The 23,494-nt window shown below is 40.4% G+C and overlaps 1 protein-coding gene across 1 annotated transcript in view; it reads right to left on the minus strand.

The window, feature by feature from the left end:
• Nucleotides 1-23,246, minus strand: part of LOC147222778 (tyrosine-protein phosphatase non-receptor type 14-like) — a 38,315-nt gene extending 15,069 nt beyond the window's left edge. Inside the window, exons 1-6 of the mRNA XM_086167551.1 lie at nt 22,942-23,246; nt 12,665-13,050; nt 10,921-11,096; nt 1,714-1,811; nt 631-698; nt 83-153 (exon numbers count right to left, since the gene is read on the minus strand). Of these exons, the coding sequence (XP_086023677.1) occupies nt 83-153; nt 631-698; nt 1,714-1,811; nt 10,921-11,096; nt 12,665-12,835 (584 nt within the window). The 5' untranslated portion in view covers nt 12,836-13,050; nt 22,942-23,246. The remainder of the gene's footprint in view (nt 1-82; nt 154-630; nt 699-1,713; nt 1,812-10,920; nt 11,097-12,664; nt 13,051-22,941) is intronic.
• Between the last annotated feature and the right edge of the window lie 248 nt (nt 23,247-23,494).

A 23,494-nucleotide genomic window follows, 5' to 3' on the forward strand; every position in this document is an offset into this window, starting at 1 on the left:
GGTACCAGAAACTTGTTGTGTTAAACATCATTTGACTAAAGCACACACACATTCGGTAAAAGTGTAGACAAGATCTCAGTACCAGTGGCTCTTGTGCTCCTCTGCAACTTTTTGAGTCCACTCGTCTAACACCTCATCTCCATTTGGCCAGTTCTGATGGATATCAAACAAGAAGGAACAAACTATTAGGCAATATGTCCGGAAAAGGGGTACTGATAGAAGGCGGAAGATTTAAGTGGGGAGGTACATTACAGAATTGACAAAAAGACAATTTGGGAAGTGTCAAAAGTGTGACTTGATGAAGAAGTGAAATAACCCGTGTATACTTTGCATTTCACAGAAAAAATTTGTTATTTTTTTTACAGAGTAAATTATGTTAAATTGAATGTATTACTTTATCCTTCTTTTCTATCATGGGACTGATATTCTTCTACTTTTTCTGATTAGGAATACAGGGGAACTGAGGTGCGCATTTGAAACAAGAGTTTGTACATTTACACACACACACACACACACACACACACACACACACACACCACACAAGCACGCACACACACGAACACACGCGCGCACACACACGAACACACGCGCGCACACACACGCACACATCAATCAATTTTCTTTACTCACCACAGGAAAGAGCACATACTCCCTGAGGAAGTCCTGAGACATAAATTGTGTGAAGTCCCCAAAGTCAGCTGAAAACAGAAACATGCATTTTTAATCTGTTGGAAACATACACTGCGAGTTAACAAGCTCTGGCTGAGAAGTGGCAGATTTTATTTGTATTGATTAAACTCTCACACGGACATTGGAAGACATGTCTTGTCATTTGTAAATAGAATTTGTGAACTGAAACAGCTTCACTCACATGTCCCAGTACACCAGCAATGTATGCATTTCCCATGATAATTGTGTGAAACGTCTTGTTCATCATACAACAATAACTCCTGTTTTAAAACAATACAAAACGAAAGCATGCTTTATCCTGTGTATATGTTATTTCTAGATTGTGAATGATCACTGATGCTAAAAACTTTGCACAGCTTTCATAAAAAAATGCGATTGCTGCATTACGTTAAAAGAAGCATCTGTTTCTTCAACTGTTTTAAATGTAGATTTGTAAAATATTGCTTATGGTTAAAGGTTTATAAACATAGCAGCTTTTTGAGCATTCCAATTAGTACAGACATTCATTCAGGGGCATATCAGGAGCTAAATATTAACTTGTTAGACTTGCTTGTTTTCCCTCCCTCCTTCAGTGCTTACAAAACAGCAATAGAACTTATACCCATACTCCCTCCATAACATGTAAGTACAACTCTGGTGTCTGTCGGACCAAAAGAGGTGCAGCGGAGGATCCTCGCCTCCTGACTGATCAGGGTCTTCCTGATGCAATAAGCCTAACCTTGGAGTTGGTGATAAGCTAACTGTTTGTTTACATTCCCCCCAAGACGCAGACAGCATCCAGGAGCAAGACCAGGGAGAAGTTAAGTTGTGTGTGTATGTGTGTGACTGATATCATCGGAACTTAAGTGGACGGGGCTCTCCCTGTGGTATGCAGCCATATTAGGTAGGGAAGTCAGGATGACCTGAGAAAGTGTGAGTTTGTGCTCTCTCACTCTCACTTGTGCTGTCTGTCTCCCTCTGCTAGATTATTTGCATGAGCTGTTCTTGTGTGTGTGCATGTCTGTGTATGTATTTGTGTCGTACCTTGTACTGCTAGACCAGCTAGTCTGATCCCCTGCTCCACTCTGCACTGGATACGTCCATCCAACAATTCTTTCTTCAACTGCAAGTAATACTGATACCTAAAATGTTAAAAGGGAGATGAGAAAAGAACAATATAGTCAGATGTACTCTTTTCATTTCTGTTTAGATTTTTTTCCTTGGCTCCTTGCTCCACATCTCCCCCAATTTTGCGATCATATTGGTCTGACAGTCTCTATATCAGTTTGATGGAAAAAGAACACAATGGTAATTTGTAAATAAATAAATACAGTTTTTCACATTCCTGCATCAGGAATTTGGTTAAGTAAGAAACTCCCAGGTAGCCCTTGCATAAACTTGCAAATAAATTGTCTAACCTTGGTAAAGGTAGTCAATTTATCCCCATGTTGAAGGCGAAGAACTTGCAACGCAAATAACAATCCCTTTAGCTTTGGCTGTTTTTATGCATAGCTGCATTTTCATATGTAAGTATATGTACACTTAAATACTAGCGCAAAGCTATACCTGATAAACATAAATTTTCATTGTCATTGTCATTTTCATTTTCATTGTCACTGTGGGTGTTAGCTTAAAACATCACGGCAAAAGTCCTGTAGACTCTTAGTCTTGTATTTTACATATCAGACTGCACCGCAGCCCTTCAGCCAGCTTAACTGCACAAAACCTCTAAGTGGGTGGTAGCAAGGCACTCTTATTAGCTTTCAGAAACTCCCCAGAACTCAAATGTGGGTAAAAGCCCCCCCCCCATCCGAACATCCACAATGTTTCTGAAAACCACTTCTATAAAATTGAATTGGAAAAAATGATGCGGGTGTCAGGTCACAATGTTTGTCAAATGAATGTAAGGAGAGCTTCAAGCGTTGCACTTAAGCAATGGAACACTTGCAAATATCTACAGAGACGCCACATAAAGTTTATGCCACAGAAAATATGCGTCATGACAGTAGTAACAACAACATTTGTTGGTTAATGCATTGCCAGAGAATCTTTTTGCAGAATTCCAGAGAGGAATGAGTGAATCATCCCTATTTGAAATGCAAATGACTCACTTTTGACTCAAGAAGAATGCCAAATGCACGCAGCTGGGCAACTGGGCATTGCAAATGTGCAAAGTTTCAGTGAACAGTGAGTGTTTCACCTGCAGCCAGAGGCTGGGTTGATGTTAACAAGAAATACGTTTAGATGTAGGTAGAGTAATACAAACTAAACAAGAGAAAAGCATCATAATTGCTGTGCAAATGTGAGGCAAACCAGGACTCAGAGCATTGCGGTTCTGGGCCTGGTGGTTTTGCTGAGTGTAAGATGATATGATGACACTGTTCAGATTGTTGAGGCTACAGCAGCCTTCACACAATGTGGTTTAAGTTCCAAAGCCAAGAGGCTGAAATACACAGGGCTCCTTAAATTTCTGAGCTCCTTTTGTCCACTTTTAGCCCCGGTCCAGCTAGATGTTTGTCTTTTGAAGAAAAGAGTGGCCACACAGGAGGAAAGAGAGAGAAACGGTCTGGGTGACTGGGCTCAGCTGCATAAAACTTGCACACCGTTTCCTGTTTGTTGCCATGGTGACCACAGGCTGACTCTTTCCAATGTGGGCTGTGAGACAAGTTTCCTGACATCCACACACACACACACACACACCAGAGTCTTGAGAAGAAGCATGCATCAAGACCCGTCATGCCAGGGTAAACAAATGTCTACTGAGGTATAAATGCTCAGTCATTCACTCCATCTTCTGTAATTTCACTGTCATATCTATCTGTTTTCAGCTGTGTCGTTCCATCTATACCTCCTCCATTTTTCATCTCATATTTTTATTTTCACCCCTCTCCCTTATTCTTTTATTCCTCTGCTTGTTCACTTCTTTTTTGAGCTTCCCTCTTGCACATATTCCCGGGCCTATAATCTGACCCTGCCCTCCTCCCTCACCCTGTCATTACACCCGCTGGCTGAGCTGCCATTCCGTTCCCGTGGCAACCCTCTAATTAGCCAACCCCAACCATCAATGTTACAGCACGGGGCGGCGCTTGATGCGGTTTGGAGGGGAGGAGCCTTGCGGGACACAAAACCTTCAAATGATCGTAGACTTTGTTTTTACAAACGCTCCTTGTTTTTCCAACACTCTTCGTATGGGGTCTGGAGAAATGTGGAGGATGACAGTGGTTGATTCACATTCTGGGGTTCAATGGTAACAACATAAGGCTAGCGGTGGAAAGGCGGACAGCAAACTGTTGAAATAACTATGAGCAAGTGAAAGCATGACGGTGAAAAGCAGCAAAGAGCGGTCTGACTGTGTGCCCACGGGAGAGCCCAAACTACACAAAAGAGCCACAAAAACAAAACTTGTGAGTTCCCTTAGAAGAAACCTTTGACCCCTCTGTGCAAGCTTCAGTTAAAAACAGATAATCATTCTCCATCAATTTTTCTAAAGATGGTTCGAGGCCCACTTATTGTATACTTCATATGATATCCTACAAATGAGAGAAAAGCATAAAACAGTGTATCTGGTGTGTTTGCTTTTTATGTTTTTGTCTGTTATTATGTACTAGGGAAGAAGAAAATTAACAAACTTCAGATTTGTTTGAATCACTTCTTACAGAACAAAAGTTTTTTGTACAAAACTACAAATGTATGGCAACAAAGTAGCTGACATTGGGCAAATTTCTGTCATTAAGATCAATAAGTTTTAAAAAAGAGCCTTATTTACAGAGCATTCACTTGAAGTTTATAGCTCAGAGCTTCAAAAGGGAATCCGGGTATGATCAGTATTTCTATTTTTACATAGGTTATATGCAATTAACAGGGTCTTTGAACTATTACATCCAGACTATTAATTCATTGCACAATTAGGGGTGCTCAGCCTTAGCAAAAACTCATAATCACTATTTGCTTGCTTTGCTTTTATCAAAAGCTATTATTTTGTCCCAAGCGAGTTCAGGTTTCCATGAAAGGATTATCATGCTGTCTTTCAAAAGAAAGAATGAATTTTCATAACAAAATGCAATCAGAGCATTATTGCAAGAATGTACGATGGTACGATAACAATTTTTTCTCGACTATAGTTTCAATCCTAATATAAACCTTATGTCGAGGAATCGAAACTGCTTGAAAACATTGTTAATTATGTTTTATGGTTTAAAAGATGACATTTAAAAACACATTTTTAATGTTACCAACAGAATGAAATAATATTCCAGTTAATATAAGTTGGCACAACATCTACATGCTGTATCATTTAGCCATGGACAAAAAAAAAAAAAATCATTATTTAATTTAATTGATTTAATTTACCTTCACAATCCATAAAGTCTTTGAACTATGTATCTAAACAAAGTCAAAATAAATGTCTTCCAGGATTTCTGTGTCCGCACTTGTAGAGCAGTGCTGGTGCCACATTCATTTGCACAAAGACGTCCTTAGAGAACCCCACACCTGGCATCCATATACATTAGAATGACATCACCATGGTGTAATACGAGGTTCGTATACACTGATAGACATTAGCTAAAGCTTTCCCTACTACAAGTTATTGGTGACTTCCACCATGGCAGAGTGTTCTGTTGGCTCTCCAGGCAATCACACAGGCACAAAGAGCCCTTTATGCACCCATGCATGTTCCAGCTCGGCTCAAGACACGTTGCCAGATGTCCAAGTGGCCCTTACGACAAGCTTACGAGCATGTCTGCATGCATGCACAAATGTGTGCATGTGTGCACATTCACCCTTTCACCTCTTCAGTGGTATGACCCTAACCACCCCTTCAACCCTGTGGAGACCATACGGCTTGTGTGGGAGGCAAGAGGGTTTCACTTTGAAATGTGTTGAATCAGCAAGGGGCAGAACAGACTACAGCTGTGTGTGTGTGTGTGTGTGTGTGTGTGTGTGTGTGTGTGTGTCTGTGTGTGTGTGAGAGAGAGAGAGAGAGACAGAGCGATAACTAGCTGAACAAAGCTAGGATTTCAAGGCTATTGGTGCTGTTAGCCTTGGGGGCTGTTGAGGCCAGCTGGCCCCACTCCCTGTCAACAGCCCTCTGTTTAGGTTCCCCACTTTCCCTTTCTGAGGCACTCTGCCCCTCCCTCACATCGGTGATAAAGAAAGTTCCATCCGTGCCCTTTGCATATCACCTGCTGTGAGCCACATAGTGTCAACAACTAGTTATAGTTTAGAAGTCATCTGAGAACTTGATGACTAACACCTCACTTCCATATAATCATGGGTTAAACAATTTAATGGCTATTATCATTTACTTCAAGAAAGTTAAAATTTGTAAAACTATTCAGCAAGTTTACGTATGAATGAATGAGTGAATGAATCATGAAGGAAAAATCGTCTTCAAGGAAAGAAAATCAAGTCCAGTTCCTACGAGAAGAGGACTGACAAGAATTGCCCGTGACCTGGATGACTGAGAATCTCCACAAACTTTAAATAAAATGCTTAAATTGATAATCGGGAGATACTGTGAGAGGGACAGTCAGTCATTTGGGGATGACTTGCATGTCCTTCCATGAAAAAAGGGAAAAAGGGTCAAATCTATGTAGAAATTAACAGACAATTTGTCATCATGATATTTCCAACCAGTTTTTAGTTTTTGACTGGTGACAAACACGAACGCCACAAGATTTATGACTGTTTGCGCTGCTAGAAAAAAAAAGTATTAGACACATTCAGTTTGGGTTTTAAGGAAATGTTCTGCATTATGGGGCAAAGACTGTGGAAGTAATACAATTATATTCCAATGATGGGTAAATAGTTTATTTTTCTCTTTTTATTTTGCTTACTACCACCACAACAATTAGTTTGTTGGATTCATATATAATCCCCATAATCATATCTAGGTCATTCACCTTTGCTATAAAATCAGGATCAATCACAATTTACTTGAACCTCAAAGTTTTTTCTCACTTTCTGGTTTTAAAATGATAGTGGTAATACTGAAAATATGACATGTTTTTTTTTTTGTTTTTGTTTTTTTTACATTTTATACAGGTTTTCACAAGGAATCAACGAAAGTGCAGAAAGTTATGGATTGTGTCGAAATCAACTGACACAAAAAAAAACACTGTAATAGGGTTAACTGTTACCATCTTGAATTGGTCAACTCTTTAAACAGAAACATTCAAATCCTTAACCCCTAAAATTCAGGGGTTAAGGATTTAGGCCCTAAATTTTCTAAGCAGTTCAACCAGAGCTTACTTTATGGATCTTGTAGGTTTTCTTGCTCTGTCCAGCAGGTCTAGTCAGTGCATTCCTTATATTTTGCAGCAGAGCTGGTCTTGTTTAAGAAATGATTCATGCCTGTTGTGTCTTTAGCCCTTTTTAATGTTACGCTATTTTACTTCACCTCTAAAGAATAAGACAGTAGAGATGGCAAATTATCTTTCTATCTGATTTGTTGTGTCTGCAACAACTACAATCATTTAACTGCAGTACAAAGTTTATAAGGGGGGGGGCTTTTACATTATTGAATGACTGTCTTCATCATATAACTGGATCATTGGTTGTAGCCAGAGCATACATACTCACTACACAAAATGGGCGATTTTCACAGCTGCATGAAGTAAGTAGATGTGGGAAGGAGAAACAGATGGATGGATGATGAGAAGAGAAGGAGCTCTAGTATCAAGTTACTCATCAGTCGAACCCTGAACTTCAAAGAGCTGACCACATTATAAAACTCAAATTACTTTTTAAGTAAATCTCTTTCAGGAGAGAATACCTCTCTTCTCTCTGGCATCAAAAAACAAATGCATTTATCTCTAGAATATGACTCCATTGTTACTTAATGAGTTGTTTATGTCTTTTCCCCATTATTTATCAGTTGCAAGCCTACAGGTATTTGACCAATCCTGCAAGAGCAACATGGTATTTATAATACATAAAGGTTTGATCTAGGTAAGATTAAGGGCACATTTAGTTTACTAGATTATCGGAAAATAACTTTCTGGGACTTATTCAGTGACCAAAGTGGAGTTGATTAGCAGCAGTCAGCTGTCCTCAGTAATACTAATTATCCTGTCCTCTGTATTTTAGTAATCATCTCCCTGATTTATTGAGTAAGCTGAATTTTGCTTACGGAGTAATAGTATATATACTTAACTAATGTTATCATGTGATTGTTTAATTTTCCATTCGTTTTCAGTTACTTTTAAAGTTGGTCAACTGTCTTTCAGAATCGTAAAGATACTCCAGAATGATTATAATCTTGGAAATAAGGAGTAAAATGAATATTTAATTTTACAAACGCTTTGCAATCCCATCATCTCAAGATGGGTAAATTCTTCAGACATACTTAAACAATGAGCTAAAACCCATTTAAAAATAAATGCACAAAGCCAAGGTAACAAAGGTTACCATCCATATATAGATACACTTGAAGAAACAGCCTAGATTGGATATTAGCAAAATCTAATTCCAGTCATTTCATTGCCTATTGAAAGAGAGAACTGCCAGCCATAAAAAATATTCATTCCTACACTGATTGATGGTTCTTGAATGAAAAGGTTCTGCTGGTGATTCAAATTTAAAGAAAGGGTCTTCATTTGGTAAGTCCTGTGATCAGGCCTGGATGAAAAGAGTTGACGCATTTAAAAAAGTTTGCTTTCAACTTCACGTGAAAAAGGACGAGGCTTTTAGAATCTTGCTTTGGGGTGCGTTTGTGTTCTTCACTGTGGTGTGTTGTGACTAACTTTTCTGACAGCACTGCAGCTGGCTTCTGAGAGCATTCTTTTGAGAGTGTGTGAGGTGTGTGAGGTGAGTGAGCATGTGTGCATGTGTGTATGTGTTTTGTGAGCCAGACATCCCCCACCTCTCCTTTTACCCCCAGCACTTCTGCTTGGAGGAATGCGTGGTCCACCTCCTACGCTGGACGGCTGTGCCAACATTCCTTACTTTCAGGAGAAGAAAAAGAAAGACGCTGAATGAAAGAGGGGTGAAGGACTGTGAGGAAGATGGCAAAAGACGTGATGTGAATATCTGCCTCTCAGTAAAAAATGGGATAAGGGTGACACTATTGATTCAAGGATAGTAAGAGAAAGAGAGGGAGCATGAAAAAAGAGGGGACTATTGTTCAGTAAATTGCTCCTAAGGCCCCATCATAACCCCTACAACCCCATAACCCCCATACACACACCATAAAAGCCCGCAGGGGATTCCTGGAATACCATCCCCTGACCAGTGTAGATTCTGGGCTCTGTATAATGAACCTGCGGACATACACTTGCCTGCCTCACCCCACACACTGAGCGTGTGTCAGCCCAACTGATAATTTTGATTTGGTTTATCTTACTGGAGGTACTGAAAATGTCTACTCCAGCTTGCCAAAATACTGACTCATTTCTGCAACGTAACTGGCACACACAATCAAGAAAAAAAACACTTGAGCAAAAATATAAGTTAAACATCAAAACTTCAAGCTGTGACCTGCAATCGACTTTTCCCACATCCAGCCAAGCTGAAACCGCAAATTCACCAGCTCAGTGCTAGCCAAACCTGGAGTGTGTTTGTGTATGTTTGTGCATGTGTGTACCCAGGAATGAGAGGTAATATGAAAAGACCGACCATCCACTACACACTGACCCATAGATGCCCTTTTCAGGTCCAGACAGCATGCTAGTTAAATGGCGGCCACACTAAAACAGCCTGTGGTTTGGGAAAGATGGATGCTGATGATGAAAATAAGCCAGTTTATCACACATTTGATTCAACACTAATACGTTAAATGTCATATTCAGCCAAAAAGTGATGGATCACACAAAGACACAAAGTCACCTCTCAAAAAATCTCATCTGAAAATTTTGGGGGGGCAAGAAATGTAGAAAACGTGGAATTACCTTAATCTCAATATTCATCCAGAATAGGTTAAGACTAAACTTGCATGACTACATTTTTAAAGGTCATTTCTCAGTTATTAGACTTGCCAGTGAGTCAAACTTAGGAATTTACTGGATTTAGATATAGGCTAAGATCTCACAATACAAAACATATTGAAAGCAATCGTAGAGTATCAATTTCACATGTGGAATTATGGTACTTTACTAATTAATAATAATAATAATAATAATAATAATAATAATAATAATAATAATAATAATTTATCCTTTATTAATCCCTGTGGGGTAATTCGTTCTCTGCAATTAACCCATCATGGATGAACCATGAGCAGTAGGCATACCGTTGACCAGTGCCAGGGGAGCAGTTAGGGGTTCAGTATCTTACTCAACAACACCTCAACACGCAAGGAGGAGCCAGGAATCAAACCAGGAATGTTCCAAGGATGATACCTCCTGCGCCTCCACCCCCAAATTGCAATATGTTGCAATACTCCAAACAGATTTCAAACATATTCTGTCTCTGCAATGTGCCCTTTTTCCCTGAATACATTATTGTCATGTCAAAACTTGCCTTTTTTTTGTTATATCTAAATCTCAACATTTCAACACAAACGAACATCAAATGTCTGTGTCATAAAGAGTTCTAAAGCCGACTTTGCTGGTTCAAGGAAATCTCAAAACACATTAAGATGCCGGGGCAGACAAGTACAGGTATTGGAAGGTATGCAATAAAGATGCAACACTGCTACATCAATAATGTTGTGCAGCCATAGCGCAGTCATACTTTAAGGTAAACTGGTAATTATAGAATAAATGATAATGGTAAATATAAAGTAAAAAGGCCTTTTAAGCTGTTCATGACAAGGTCCTTTGACATATTGTTTGCAGAATTAACGATCACAATGAAAAGATAAATAAAAAGAAATGCCAGATCCTTCATCTAAAAACAACATAATTATATGTCCCCTTTCTATATTGCGTCATCAAGCCCAAACATACTTCAGCCTTAATGTGATGACAGTGTTGGTCTTTTGGTCAGTGACCATGGCTTCTGTGCTCTCGCAAGTACCCTGGGCACAAAATGGATAGTTTGGCCACATTAGCTGGCTAAGGGTTTTAACCAAGGAATCATGACAATGAGGAATTAAAAAAAAAATAGTAGGCAGAAGGAAGACAGCTGCACCCTTTTTCATATTTCATGTCAGTATAAATGCCATTGCATTCCTATGCTTACCAATCTATAAACCTTCTTTTTAACAAAGCAATAAGATACAATGAAAACAAGGAACAAAAAGGCAAAAAAAGAAGCAGCAGTATTTTGGCATGTAAAATCAGCAGTGATGGTTTAAATGTTGTGTTGTACCTTGTTGCCTCTTGCTCCAAGCGGGAGACACTGGGCACATAGAACATGACTCCGAAGAACAGCAGTGGCTCATTGCCAAACTTGTCCAACTGCTTCTTGAGGGGCTTCTCCAACTCAACCCAGCGTTGTGCCGGGGCCTGGGTCTTTCCTTGGAACCACAGACCAAAGTAATGGGTCTAGAGCAGGGGCAGGAAAGCAGACAGGGTCAGGGCAAATCACAAATTATGGTAATTTAATAAAGAACAAATAAGACAAGGAGGAAGCAAAGAAAAGATGCCTTGTGTAGACAAGATGGAATGAAAGATAAATCAATGGAAGAAGGTACATGGAGAGTTGAGAGAGACAGAGGAAGGGCAAATGGAAAAAAAAGTGAGATTAATAGGCTGCTGACAGACAACTAGCATCTAGTTTTCTTCTAAATATAATCAAACCTTGACATCGGCAGAGCAGCTAAGTCAAAGAAAAACAGGCTGGAGTCATTACCCTTGAGGTATACAACAGACTCAGTGCTGGACAATGTGAACACACAATATTTGCCCGACCATGTTTTATGTTAATATATTTTCCCCTTAAATTAAAAATAAAGTATCTGAAAATAAAGATAAATCAAGCTTGTCCTGTTTTATAATAGAATACATTGAATTCTCCACTACAGCACTAAATAACCTATTTTGGGTTTTAACTAACAGTAATATGCCCAATAATAAATTGGGAAAAGCAACGCAGAACTCATGGCTTCATATTGTGTATCTCACTTGTAATACACTGTATGTAAGTCTGATACAACCTGTTTGATCTAAGTGTGAGTACAGCTGTGAAAGGTTTTAAAAGGTACATAAAAACACACAGAAAAAAAAACAGTAACTCATTAGTCACACGCAACGACACACTGGCACAAAATCAGAGCCTCAGGTAACAATGAAAACAACAATTTCAGACTGACACCCACGCACGCACAAAGACTGCTGAGGCAGCATGCACGCATTGGATAGATAGCAGAGGCGTCACATCTGCAGATTTATAACATCACTGACACCTGTCAAATTCCACAACACAGTGTGAGTACGCACAATGTCACCGCCCATTCGTATCACTTAGTTAGTGGTCACAGCGGATGCAGACACACAGTTGGACACGCGTATTCATCAAAGTCAATCATCCCTCGACAAAGGGCATACATTCTTCCTCTGATCACTGCACAAACTGCCTCCTCACACAATAACTTCCCCACTGCTTGAATGAATACAAACAATACACACCATGCCATTCTTCCACTTCAGTCTAGCTTGTGATGACAGAAGTGAAGAAAAAAAAACGCAAACCTCAGAGTGTAGTAAAATGAAGTAAAGGAGGGTTTATATTTAACCGGAATAAATTAAGATAATACTTTATTGATCCCCGATAGTCAAGAAAAAATAATTGTCATCGGAAGATATTCAATCATATTACAATCTTTTTGCAGAAATAATGATACACACCACACAAAAGATGGACTGATCATGTTTACAATTGATACAGACTGAGAACAAAATACCATTAAAGCGTGTACTAGAAAATATCCTGGAGAAATTTCAAATTAATTTCTGTGCCCAATTTGAGAGGAGGACAGTAAGAAGACAAAATAAAATTAAACAGCTGCACTGGACATTTTATACTTTTATATAGAAGATCCAGACATGTACTTGTGTAATTCAATAATACAGCAATAATATACTGTGATATAAAAAAAAAGATATTTCCTCACCTCCCGCAGCTCCAGCCTTTGAGCCACCGCCTCCAGACACTCCTGTCCTGTACTCTCCACTGATAGAGTGCATTCAAGTACATTGTTGTCAAGCAGGCGAATCCTTGTCACAAAGTAATTCTTGCTGACATTGTAGCGCCGCGTGCGCCGCAGTTTCAGCCGGAAGGGCATCGCTGGCAGTGGGACACAGGTCACGGCTGAGTCAAAGGTTAAAGGTCACTTTGGAAGACGCAAGCGGAGAGAGAGGGGTGGGCCAGTTCTATGACCTGGCCACTGCCCTCCTCACTCTCGCACGACGCCAGGCACACCACCGGGTGGAGAGATGCGCCCTGGCAAGGCGCTGGCCCATTCCCAAAGAGGTCCAGAGAAGAGGGAGGGGAGGAGTGCTGCAATGAGAGATGAAGAACAATGACATATAACTGAAAGGTATCAGCAAGAAAAAAAATTTAATTCTTTAAAACTTTATCTCTTCATTTAAGCCCCTTGGAAGACAGACTACATAGTGTTCAGATCAGGGAACATTGCTCAAATGAATCCTTTCTACATCAAAATCCCCCTCACTATGAAACCTCACTAACCACACCTCACTCATAAAACACTCCGCAGACCCCAAAAACAGACAGAGCCAGCACAATCACCAGTGATAACAGCGGCTGCGGCAGGAATGGCACAGTAGCAGACAGCTTTATCCTGCAGTTATGGCAGCTGTGCTCTCTCTAGCCCCATGGGGCCCAGTGTCGGCAAAGCTGGGAGACAGAGGCAGAGATGTAAGGCTATGGATGAATGAACATCAAACAGCACAGCTCAGACATCCATCTGAACCCAGCAGCTGGCTTTGAGGAACTAATAGAGCTTCTAAGACTCATATCTGCCTGTGTGGGAGGCCTTTCCTTTTTATCACCGTCTCTCTGCACAACAGCAGCTCAGCGCCAGAAGTTGTAGCACACAGTGTAGTTGTGTAAAAGATCACACACATGGCGTTGTGGCATAATGCTTCCACAGGAATATACACTTTGTCAATTGCGGCCATAGAAAAAGAAACTGAGTGCAACCCGTAGACAAAAAAGAATCTGTTTATACCACATATCACAGACACATACTCTCTTTTTAACACTGAGCCTTGATTTCGAGGTATCACTGAACAGAACCGTTTAGGCATCATTTCTCAGCATCCACGTCCAGCTATTGAGTAGAACACTTAGACAGGAAGACACATATTTACACCTGAAATGTACTAATTTTACTTGATGAAATGGTGCCAATATGCAAAACTAAGTACTTCTTTAAATGTATCATACATATTGTAGCCACTAATTGTGCCTGTTGTTAAAGTTAAGTGCATTATTTATAGCTTTTTTGTTTTTTTCCAAAATAGCAGAAATGTGCATGAGGGAAAACAAGCATGATGCCATAAATCACAATATATAGCAACATATTCAAACTCCAAGGAAATAAAAACATTTTTTTTTCAGTTGGTATAAGTCACTAGATCATTTATTGATTCACAGCCTTTGTACATATTTGAATGAGAACCTCACCCAAAAGGTAATAAGATTATTAACTGATCTTTGACACAAGTGCATAGGCGTACAGTTTCCCCATAGCGACAAACATTTCAAGGGTGGTGGCCAGCTTGTGAGCCTTGCTTTTTCACGGAACTAGACCATGAAACCCAAACACTTTCCTCCCCCCTCATCTTTCCACTGATAAAAAAGATGAAAATCAATAAAAACCCTATTGGGAAGGAGCAGGAAAAATGTGTGAATGCTGATTTGAATGAAGGAAAGTGAATTTGAGAAAAAGCAAAGACCAGAAAGGGAAATGCTCAGACTGCGCAACAACAGCGCTCTAAGTGATCAAAAGTGGAGAAAATAGGGGGAGGAGTAATAAAGGATGGGAAGGAAAAGGAGTACAGATAGAGTGGATGTGTTGCTTCTTGTCTCAGGCTCCTGCAATATGCTGTTGATAGTCAGCTTGGACCCCAGCCCAGATTCCTCTCTCTCCGGACTGGAAAAACAGTGCACACCTGACACAAGAATGCACAACATACGTGTGTGTGTGTGTGTGCTTGCGTGTGTGCTTGTGCATGTGTGTGTGTGTGTGTCTGTTTGCGTATGTCTGTCTGTCAAGGCTGAGTGGCTCTTGAATGAAAGAGGGCAAAAAGCTGCAAACTGCTGACTTGAAGTTGTGTTGTTCTGTACAATCTGCATCGCGCTTACTCCCCATTTGTTTTTACACTACAGCCCCATTTGGAGGCCGTTTTGCAAATTCCTCACCTCTGAAAGTATCTGCTCTAAGAGGTGGCATTGGCTAATTACTTTGATATTTTACTCGAGTGAATAATCGGACTGCCATGAGCCGTGCCTCTCCGATTTGGGACATTCACCCGGCACGAGCCCTTACCTGACCTAAACGGCAGCCACTCTGACCCATCTCTCCGCCACTGGCTTAAAGGAAGTGACATCACAGAATCACAGCAAAGTATAACCTCAAAAGCCCTCATAAAATGTTCACAGGGCTTCGAGATTGCTGTCAACAAGTTTACAGACAACAACAAATACACATAGACACAAACAAAGAGGATACTTTCACTGTCTAGTGTACAAACATAGACAGGCATGAACAGGGGCACACCGCAAACACACACAAGATCACAACACACCCACCAGGTTCTTCAGAGGTTAGCCAAAGGACCAGACAGCAGTTAGTGGAACTTTAAACTAGTAATCAGTGGCACAGCTGGGAGTATGTGGTTTAGAAAGACAGACAGACAGACAGACAATAGGTTGGGACAAAAACTATTCCTTGATGAAAAAAATGTGGCTGCCATGCCACTACAGCTCTGCAGCAACATTCCCTCTCAAAAGTCATGTTTATTTCTAGTGTGCAAAAACAGCATATACGTTTATGAATTTGCACAGTGTAATTTTGCGGCCCAGGAGGGGGACAGCGACAGGGGAAAACGGACAGAAAGGAGTTGCTTTTCCTTTTTCGGGCTAAATATATATGAAACTGTTGCCATCTCATGTGTTTTTATTCATATTCCAGACAAGTGTGGCAAAGTGCAAAATCCTGTGGGCCTAAAAAAAAAAAAAAAGAGAGATTTGGGCTGAATGGCTTGCAGTTCTGGCTTTTTACATTGGCATCATTTTTTTAAATTTGTAAGACTCAAGAGTATAATTCTTATCAATGCAGAGGCCATCAAGATGACAAGATGTGACAGTGATGCAGTGGTTAGCGCTTGGTTCGATTCAGTTTGATTTTGAGTGATCCTTGCATAGGTTTCCGGTTTCCTCCAAAAACATGTAGCAGGTTAATTGGAAAAATTGCCCAGATGTGCATAGGAGAGAGCGAATGGTTGTCTGTCTCTTTATGTGGCCCTGCGATTGACTGGCAACCAGTTCGGGGTGTATCCCACTTCTGGCTCAATGGTAGCTCAGAAAGGCCCCAGCATTCTGAGTAGGATAAGCGGTAGACAATGGATGGTGGATACTCTGGTGTCAAACTACACTAATACAGTGCTCCTGCATGTAAATAACTATGTTGCGCTGTGTGTCATAAAAGGATACATTTTAATGAATCAAAAAAATGTGGTATATGCCATACAAATGTTATTATATATGTTCTATCACTTTCCTCTGTTGTCATGAAAGACTTATTCCTGAATAGCACATCCACAATAAGTCAATCCGAAAAGCTATGTTGCTTTTATTGAACATGCTGTTGTCATTTTGAAATTTAAGATAGTATTAATAGTTTCAAAAAATTAACCTGCCTGGGATATAACCCATGTTAACCCAATTAGCAGTGAGTTTGGTAATGGGTGGTGTGGTACAAGGTGTAGAGCAATCATCCCTGGACCTGAACATTTCTCTTTCAATTCACAGCTCCTAGTTTGTCGAAGTGTGTTGTTGGGTAAGACACTGAACCTCTAACCACTCCCCTGGCGCTGCTAGATGGCAGCCAACTGCTCATGGTTCATCCATGATGGGTTAAATGCAGAGAAGGAATTTCCCACAAGGGATTAATAAAGTATTTACTGTTATTATTACTACTCCTGTTTGAATTAGAAATCATTCTTTCGAAATTGACAAAGAATTACATTCCTTTGCATCAAAGCAGTGCGGCTGTAAACTCCATATAAGGTGTGTGTTTCGCGGGAACAGTGAGCTTGACAAGTAAAGCAGTGTTAGCTAGCGGGGTTGGGTGGGGGGGGTCAATTGATGCTGTGTGTTAACAGCTGGCAAAAGGATATATATGGGCTACAAAAAATGTTGACACAGTCCCCCCAACAGGGTGTGATGTTTTTCAGGTAGTCACTTCTGTGCCACTGAGGTGCCATCTGAGAATTCACCAGCAGTTTCACCTAAAATATGCTGTTTCAACCAATCTGGCCTGTTGGGCAGGATGAAGAACAAACACAAAACCAGACTCTTCCAATTAGCTGTTTACTGGCTGTCTGAACAGCCCAGCAGTCCCAGTGACTTAATGCAGACATGACTGATTTCTTTGGTAATTGCAGGCAATAAAAGTATTTATTATGAATATAACAATTTCATCGTGCAAATGTAGAGCTGTCAGCACAGAGCTGCTGAGCTGGTTTCTTTGATGCCCCCCCTCCAAACACACATACACACACACTCTCAGGGCAGTCAGTCCGTTGCTCTGCCCCATACACATGCACACAATAGAGGGAACAAAACAGCACTTTGTCGCCTACTGCTAAGACCATTAGACACAGGCTGCCAAGAGCTGAGGACGCAAGTGTAGCATGTGTAACTCAATCAATCTGATCTGTGTTGCTTGTCTCCGTCTCAAATGCCACCAACCCCCCTCCCCTCCTGTTACACATGAGCGCTGTCGCAAAACAAATGGGTTAAGTGCTTCACAACCTACAACCATTCTTCTTCCAGCGTCCTCCTTTTACAGTCCTCTCTGACCAGGGTTTGGATGAAGTATTCAAGCTACAGATTTTTGATTTTTTAGAAGTTCTGATATCATAAACCATTAACTCTTGCTGGCTCTTGCTCCGGATGTAGCCTAAGATGGCCAAAAGTTGCATTAGTAGATGTATCTAAAACACACACACACGCACGCACACAGGTTCTTATGGATTTCATAGCGGCTAAATCATTTACAAATAGTAAAATTCCAAATCTAAGCATTAGACTGACAACCCACTACCATAAATAATCACCTACACACAGGGAGACAGTGTTTTCAACATTTTATTATTTGATGCACAGAGTTGTCTATAAAAAAATAAAATACAGAACTACCTGTTGACTAAGGAATTGAAGAAAACATGGTTCAGAAGTCCACACACATTAAGAGGTTTGGCATAGACATAGCCAGATTGTGTGATTCCAAAAACTGAAAGACTAGTTTTACAGTCCTTTTGCAACTGTACTATACGCACAAGCAGATGTGCCAATGCAAGCAGTATACATCAGAAATCTGGCTCTCCCAGGAGCTGATTATCTTCTAAGGGACAGCAGGGCAACCCTCCAAGGTCCTCTTTGCTATCTGTCATGGTTTTTGTCTAAACTTTGTGTGTGTGTCTATGTCCTTGCTGTTAATGATCTATGTATCTATGGAACTGTAGGTCATAAATGATGTATTTGGTAACAAAGCCACTACATTGCACTGCACCATGGTCTGTATTCATGTTGCGCACTCATGCATCTGTACAAAAAGACAGAAGACAATTTTGCTCTCCAGAAAGAATTTACATACGCATTGCACGACATAAAAATAAATACTCCCTCACACAGACACAAACACACACACAGCTACTAGCAGATGGTGAAGCCAGGAGGCCAGACAGTATGTTTTTTATAAGTGCATCTGCTCTTTCACTCTCTCACTCCACCTCAGACACACACACACACACACACACACACACACACACACACACACACACACACACACACACACACACACACACACACACACACAGTCTCTCTACTACATGAGAACACAGTGACAAACACACAGAGCAGACTATTGGCACAGAGGTGACATCCAGACAGCTGCGGAGGCTTGTCCATAGTTTCATACTGACTGGCACGCACTTCCTGCCTGCCACTTGGACTACAGTTGGACCAATAGACTTTTAATTTGATCAAGTATTTCAAAACAAAAGTTCATTTGTGTAAAATATTGGAATCATTTCTGAATTAATCTTTGTGCACAGGAACATAACTGAAAACTTGTTTCGTTGAAGCAGAAAAAAAAAATCTTTCACTTCCACTGTTTACTTGCTGATTTCATGGAATATGGACCCAGGAAGATGACGACAGGCTTAAATGCATGCCTGATGAGAAACAAAAAATTCCAAATACATCAGTGGTTTTAAGGAGTCATCTTAAAAAACACCTATCAAGCTGTCTTTTTTCAAGTAAAATGATTCCATCAAGCACCATTTCATTGCATCCTCCTCATATTAGTGTCTGTGCTCTGATGACAACACTACTAGATGCAGGAATTTTATTACAAGTCATTCCCTTTGCAATAATCATCAAGGAACTGCAAAATGCATTAAAATCAACACAGAATTTTAAAAAAGGAATCCTCATATATGTAATAAAGTTCTTCAAAAAATACAAAAGATGGCCAGTCCCCTTTTAAAATCAAACTCAGAAACCATTGTTCATTTTCTCATGTGGAATTTCAGAAATTAATGTTTAAATCCATCCGGGCAAATCGGAATCGAGCAGTCAAAGAGAAACAGTCCAAGCAGAGTTTTCCAATTCACAATGTTTTGGAATGATAAATGCCCAAAAGTAGATTAGAAAGACAAAATAGAATAATGGATTATAATTCTATTGGTGTGGATTTTGCAGATATCCACAGATGTTTTTGCACAAATCTGGGAGTTAACCAAATTATCAAAAAAGACATCTTCTATGCATGTGTGTGTGTGTGTGTGTGGGGGGGGGGGGGGGGGGGGGGGGGGGGGCAAAAGCAAGAAAACAGCTTAAATTGACCAAAAGTTGTTAATGATAACAAAAAAAAATGCAATATTGCATGACTGAAGAATTATTAAACAAGATCTTGTTTCTTCATATGTGAGAATGTCATCAAAATAGGTAGAAAATGTTAGGTATTCCCAGCATCTGAATTACAGAGGAGATAAGCGAGAATGTGTAGGGCTGAGCTGACTGGAAAGAGATGCGACATCTTACTTTCTCATGCTCTTATCATGTTGTTTCAGTGGCTGAGAGAAAAGGAGAGGCAGGATGAGAAAACAGTTCAGGATAGAGGGAAAGAGTGAGTAAACATGGACAGTGAGGCTGATAGTGGGTCTCTACTTCCACAACTAAAACATGAGCCCATTAGCCACCGTGTCTGTTCCAGCAAAATAACGATGCTGTTCACATTTTCCATCAACGCCCCCCTTTTCTTCCAGGGAACCACATCAAGACCCTCACAAAAGCCATGTACACAAATACTACAGCCAGTCACCAAAAAGCAAGGTCTGTTCTCTAACAGCAGTTACTGGTGTTAGGTTTACAAGCTGATGAAACAGTAACACATTGGTTTTGTCGTGTTACTGCCAACATCCGCCTCCATGTAACACAGATAATTAGTGTGAGGGAAGGGCACACCGTCATATTTCAAATTTGACATCAAGCATAAAAATTTTTCTTTCAAAATACCATGCAACACAAATGCATACATTCCTTTCAAAGTATTCCAGAAAAATGCTTCACATGTACTGTCAGGTTTAGATGTGGGCCACAGGAGCCAGAAAAGGTCTGACCTGCCACAGGAGGCAGGGCCCTGCGGTGATCGACAGCTGGTCCATTGTAACTGGAAGGTGGAGTGTGGGAGAGATGGACAGGTTGCAGCACGTTCTCATATCTGTTGTTTGCCAGGTTGCCAGAAAGCACACTTGCACAATTCAGGGCTACTCAAATGTAAGCATCTCTCAGAGAATGAGTGAATGTACAAGGCACACAAACACACATACAATGTCAACATTATGACCACTGCCAAAAAGCTTATGGTTTTCATTCCTTATGTTTTTTAAGGGCAAAACCATTTTGCATAAAGTAGAAAGATAAATCAAATTCATCTTGATGGGCGGGAAGGGAGGGGGTAATAGTCCAAAGACGTTGCGGCATATCCCGAGTTAGATCGACATATTTAAATTGATAATATCTGATGTTGAGGCTATAATGCTGATCTATCTTAATAAAAAGTTAAGATGTGATTGGTTCCATGAAGAGCCTTTCTGGTAGTACATAATACGTCTGACTTTCTTTGTTGGTGTCGAATGGACGTTTGTACTCTGTCAGAAACATTCTATAGCCCTCTTTTGCATATTTCAGTAACTGTCTAGTTTCATGTACTGTATATTCAAATCTAAAACTTCCCAAAGCTCATTTTATCTGCAATCTGTATCTGTTTACTATGATGCAAAAACAAACATTGAAAAAGTAAAATCAAAGTTTACAGAGATTTTATGATAATAACAAAAGGATTAGATTTTTGAGTGAAACACCCAGCTGGCCCAGTCATTACACTTTTTTTAAAACAAATTAGCTTTTAAATAAGAACCTCTTAATATGTATGAATGTTGAAAGGCAAATAATACCAGATGATCGAACTAGATTTGGTTAACATGTTCAGCCTTCACAGAAAGAAAACTGTGAAAACACCAACTGAGGTCTGATGTATCTGAAATCTAAAATATTTCATAAAGAGTAAATTCTGACTAAAAACATCCCACAGTTGCACTCATTTATAAATCATCGTTTTCAAAATTACCTCTGTCACAAAGAATGTGTATTGGTGTCTTGTGGTTTTTTTGCTATGTGTACTTTATTGGATTCCCATATTTTTAGTGTATTGTGGTATTTATGATGTAGAAGCCCAGCTTGGGACATCAGTGGAGTAGTACAGCAATAAAACCTCTACTGAGCACACCGCTCTGTTCCAATTAAATGAAAAGTGATTCTCTACATTTCCTGGCTTTCAGTTAAAGTGCTACAACAATAACTACTGCTGTCCTTTTTCTTCTCCCTCCCTTCCTGACCAAAATTACAGGTATGGGAGTCTCACATAGCCATCAGATGGCCTTAAGACACAGATGACCACTGGCAACGCAAACAAAAGCCACTTTTCCGTTTTACACTCAAGAGGCTCACATCACGCACTAAACACCTATTATAGTCTTACAGGGATGACCTTAAAAAAGAAAACATACCGCTAGCCCAGAAAACATCCCTTTTGTTGTGAAATATGACAGGATGAACCAAAAAGGCAAACAACCTCAGTGGAAGGAGCCACAAACAGAGCTGCTATCACCTCCAGCCACCTCATGGTCATGCCTGTTTTTTAAGGAGAGATTGGGAAAGGGTGTATGTGGAGTGGAGGTGGTGCTGTTAGTGAGGGGGGTGGCACAGCAGCCTACTACCATGACTTTTGGTGCTTTAAATTCCCCAACCATGTTCTAGAACTGCAGTGTATTCCCAAACCGCTTGCTCAGGCACCATGTAATTTACACAGTATGCCTTTGAGCATATAAAGACAGCCAGATGTGTGTAAGGCCTACGCCTCCAGAAAGCGATGCTATATTGGCCTTTATGGACCCCCACCACACACACACACACACACACACACACACACACACACACACACACACACACACACACACACACACACACACACACACCTTTTTAAACAGTGTTGGCACATGTCCAAACACTTCTTTTACACTCACACAAACAGGTTTGGACGCACTGTGTGTGTGAGTGTGTTGGGAGGCAGCAAACAACAAATCACAGGAATAAAGCGTGTCTGCTCCCAGTTTCAATGGATATAAGTGCAGAAGTTCTATGAATTATTGATAAGATAAGGGAGGAATCCATGAGGTTAAGCTGCAACATGCAAGTTTGACGGTTTGTTTGTTTACATAGTAGTCCAGAGAAAAGTGCATCCTTATCGCAGATCGTGGCCAGTAATATTCGACATGTGCCTCAACTCGAAACTCTGCAAAGTTACTTTTCCTCTCTTTTACTGAAGATCACCTTTTCCACATCTCAGCAAACAGTGGGATGTGGATTTGGGATTGTGTATTTGGAAGAGAGGGGGTGGGGGCTTTGCACAAAAAAAAAAAAAAAAACGTTTGGGACGCCAGCCCTCCCCATTAAAACTTGTTTTAACACAAATCTAGATAACTTTGATGGTGTTGAAGCAAAATAGTGGGGGTGATGGAAAGACAAAAAAAAAATAATAATCACTCGAAATATTTTGCCTGAGAAACTCACCCACGGTGCTGCGCTACATGCCGAGCTGCACCGTCCGCCGAAAAAACTCCTCTTCCATCCAACGAGATGAAGTTCACAGCAAAGTAATAATCCCCATGGAGCGGCGAATAAGAGCAATTCCCCACAAAAATGAAACAAAAAAATAACAGAATAAACCCCTGAGGGACTCTTCAGTCATATGAAAACAGCTTTTCTGAGAGGAAAAAGTAGGAAACGTCGCAGCGAACTGGGTCCCGTTTGTTCTCCGGCGCTGACTCGGTGATTTATCTGCGTTAGCATGAACCGACAAAAAAATAAAATGAAGAGTCGCAACAGTCGTCCAAGTTGGCCGTGAATAACAACGACGTGGTCTCTCTCTTTCTCTTTCTCTCTCTCTCTCTTTCTATCTCTCTTTCTCTCTCTCTCTCTCGCAGGGACGCCTGGTATGTAGTGGCCCCTCTGTTTCAACGGAGGCGTTCAGGACGAGCGGAAAGGGGAGGACATGCTGCGTTCAGAGTCTGTGGGAAATCTAACAATCGTTAAAATCTCGCGTTGCTTTTCATTGAAGAGACTG

This window comes from Fistularia commersonii, chromosome 20 (genome assembly GCF_037954325.1).
Source record: "Fistularia commersonii isolate RoL2024-O1a breed Wild chromosome 20, RoL_Fcom_v1.0, whole genome shotgun sequence".
Classification (NCBI taxonomy): domain Eukaryota; kingdom Metazoa; phylum Chordata; class Actinopteri; order Syngnathiformes; family Fistulariidae; genus Fistularia; species Fistularia commersonii.